A 1,414-nucleotide genomic window follows, 5' to 3' on the forward strand; every position below is an offset into this window, starting at 1 on the left:
AATATACATATGTCAATAAGCATACTTCCAAGCTTGACACAGTGCCGCCCATAATTTACCTGCGATGGATTGAAGCGCTCCTCATCAAGTAACTGCAGATCATTGACAGATTCCCATACCCACTCAGGGGTCACCACGTGGATCTTGCACTGCCTCGCATTCAGCACTGGAGACTTGGGGGCAGCCACAGGCATCCCAGTACCAACTTCAGATGTGTATAGATATATTAGATAGGTATATGCTATGCATGTAACATTGTGCAGATGTGTAAAATACGTAGAGTTGGCTACACCCGGGACTGTCTGCATACAATGGTACATGTATTTAACGTTTACACTTAGAGTTGAATGCGTATGTTCTGTGCGCCCATAAACGTGAACAATTCGTGAGGATCAGTTCAGGCAACACTACACAGATCGTGCTCTGTCTGGTACCCAGCACTGGAGACGTGGGGCCAGTCACAAGCACTACCATATTGTCTACGTATGTGTATTGATATGAATGCATTTATACTATATATCCATATTGGTCATACTTGGAAATAGATGTGTATATTTAATCGTACATAGATACATACATATATTTATATATGTGTATATACATACATATATACATACATACATATATACATACATACATACATACATACATACATACATACATACATACATGTATACATACATACCTTCATACACACACACACATCCAAAAATATATACAAATATACGCCCATACCGTCATGATCTACAAAAGCGTGGCCTTCATCGTCGCTGACAGGATCAGGCTCTAGTTGGACAATGTGTGTGGTATCGTCACTCAGTTTGAGCAGACACCTGCCGCCATAGGCTGCAACATGCCCCAGAAGTACCACCCGGGTCTCATAGTCAGGCTGGACGGGCCCAAAGGGATGTGCAGAGTAAATGGCATTGGCTCGGGTGTATGTAATAGATATGAAAGTATCTGTAATGACAGAAGTAGCTGAAACGATTGCAGAGTGAATGGCATTGGTTCGGGTGTATATAATAGATATGAAAGTATCTGTAATGACAGAAGTAGTTAAAACAATGTGTGTTGGGTGTGTATGGTATCGTCACGCAGTGTGAGCAGCCTCTTGCTACCATAGGCCGCAGTTTGCCCCAGAAGCAGCACCCGGCGCCTTTTTGTCGGGCTAGATAGACCAGGTTGATTAATACCTACAACTACAACCACACAGTTTGGTGTACAGAATGTTTGTATATGTAATGCGATGAGTGTTTAAGCATATGTACTGATGGGCATGCTATTTTAACCCTGAGTGAGCAGAAACGAGCCACCACAGGCTACTACATGCCCCAGAGACACAGCTCAGATCCTATAGCCTGGTTGATCAAATGCATAGATGCGATATATAGCAGAGATGTATACATACATTTGC

At 42.6% G+C, this 1,414-nt stretch overlaps 1 protein-coding gene across 1 annotated transcript; it reads right to left on the reverse strand.

Annotated features, from left to right (window-relative positions):
• Positions 1 to 59: 59 nt before the first annotated feature.
• SARC_16170 (hypothetical protein) lies at positions 60 to 927 on the reverse strand (the record flags this gene model as incomplete). The annotated part of the gene is made up of 2 exons (XM_014289721.1): positions 60 to 205; positions 834 to 927. Coding segments are annotated over 2 exons (240 nt in total), but the record flags the coding sequence as incomplete, so codon positions are not given.
• Between the last annotated feature and the right edge of the window lie 487 nt (positions 928 to 1,414).

The sequence above is a fragment of the Sphaeroforma arctica genome, assembly GCF_001186125.1.
Source record: "Sphaeroforma arctica JP610 unplaced genomic scaffold supercont1.7504, whole genome shotgun sequence".
Taxonomy (NCBI): Eukaryota; class Ichthyosporea; order Ichthyophonida; genus Sphaeroforma; species Sphaeroforma arctica.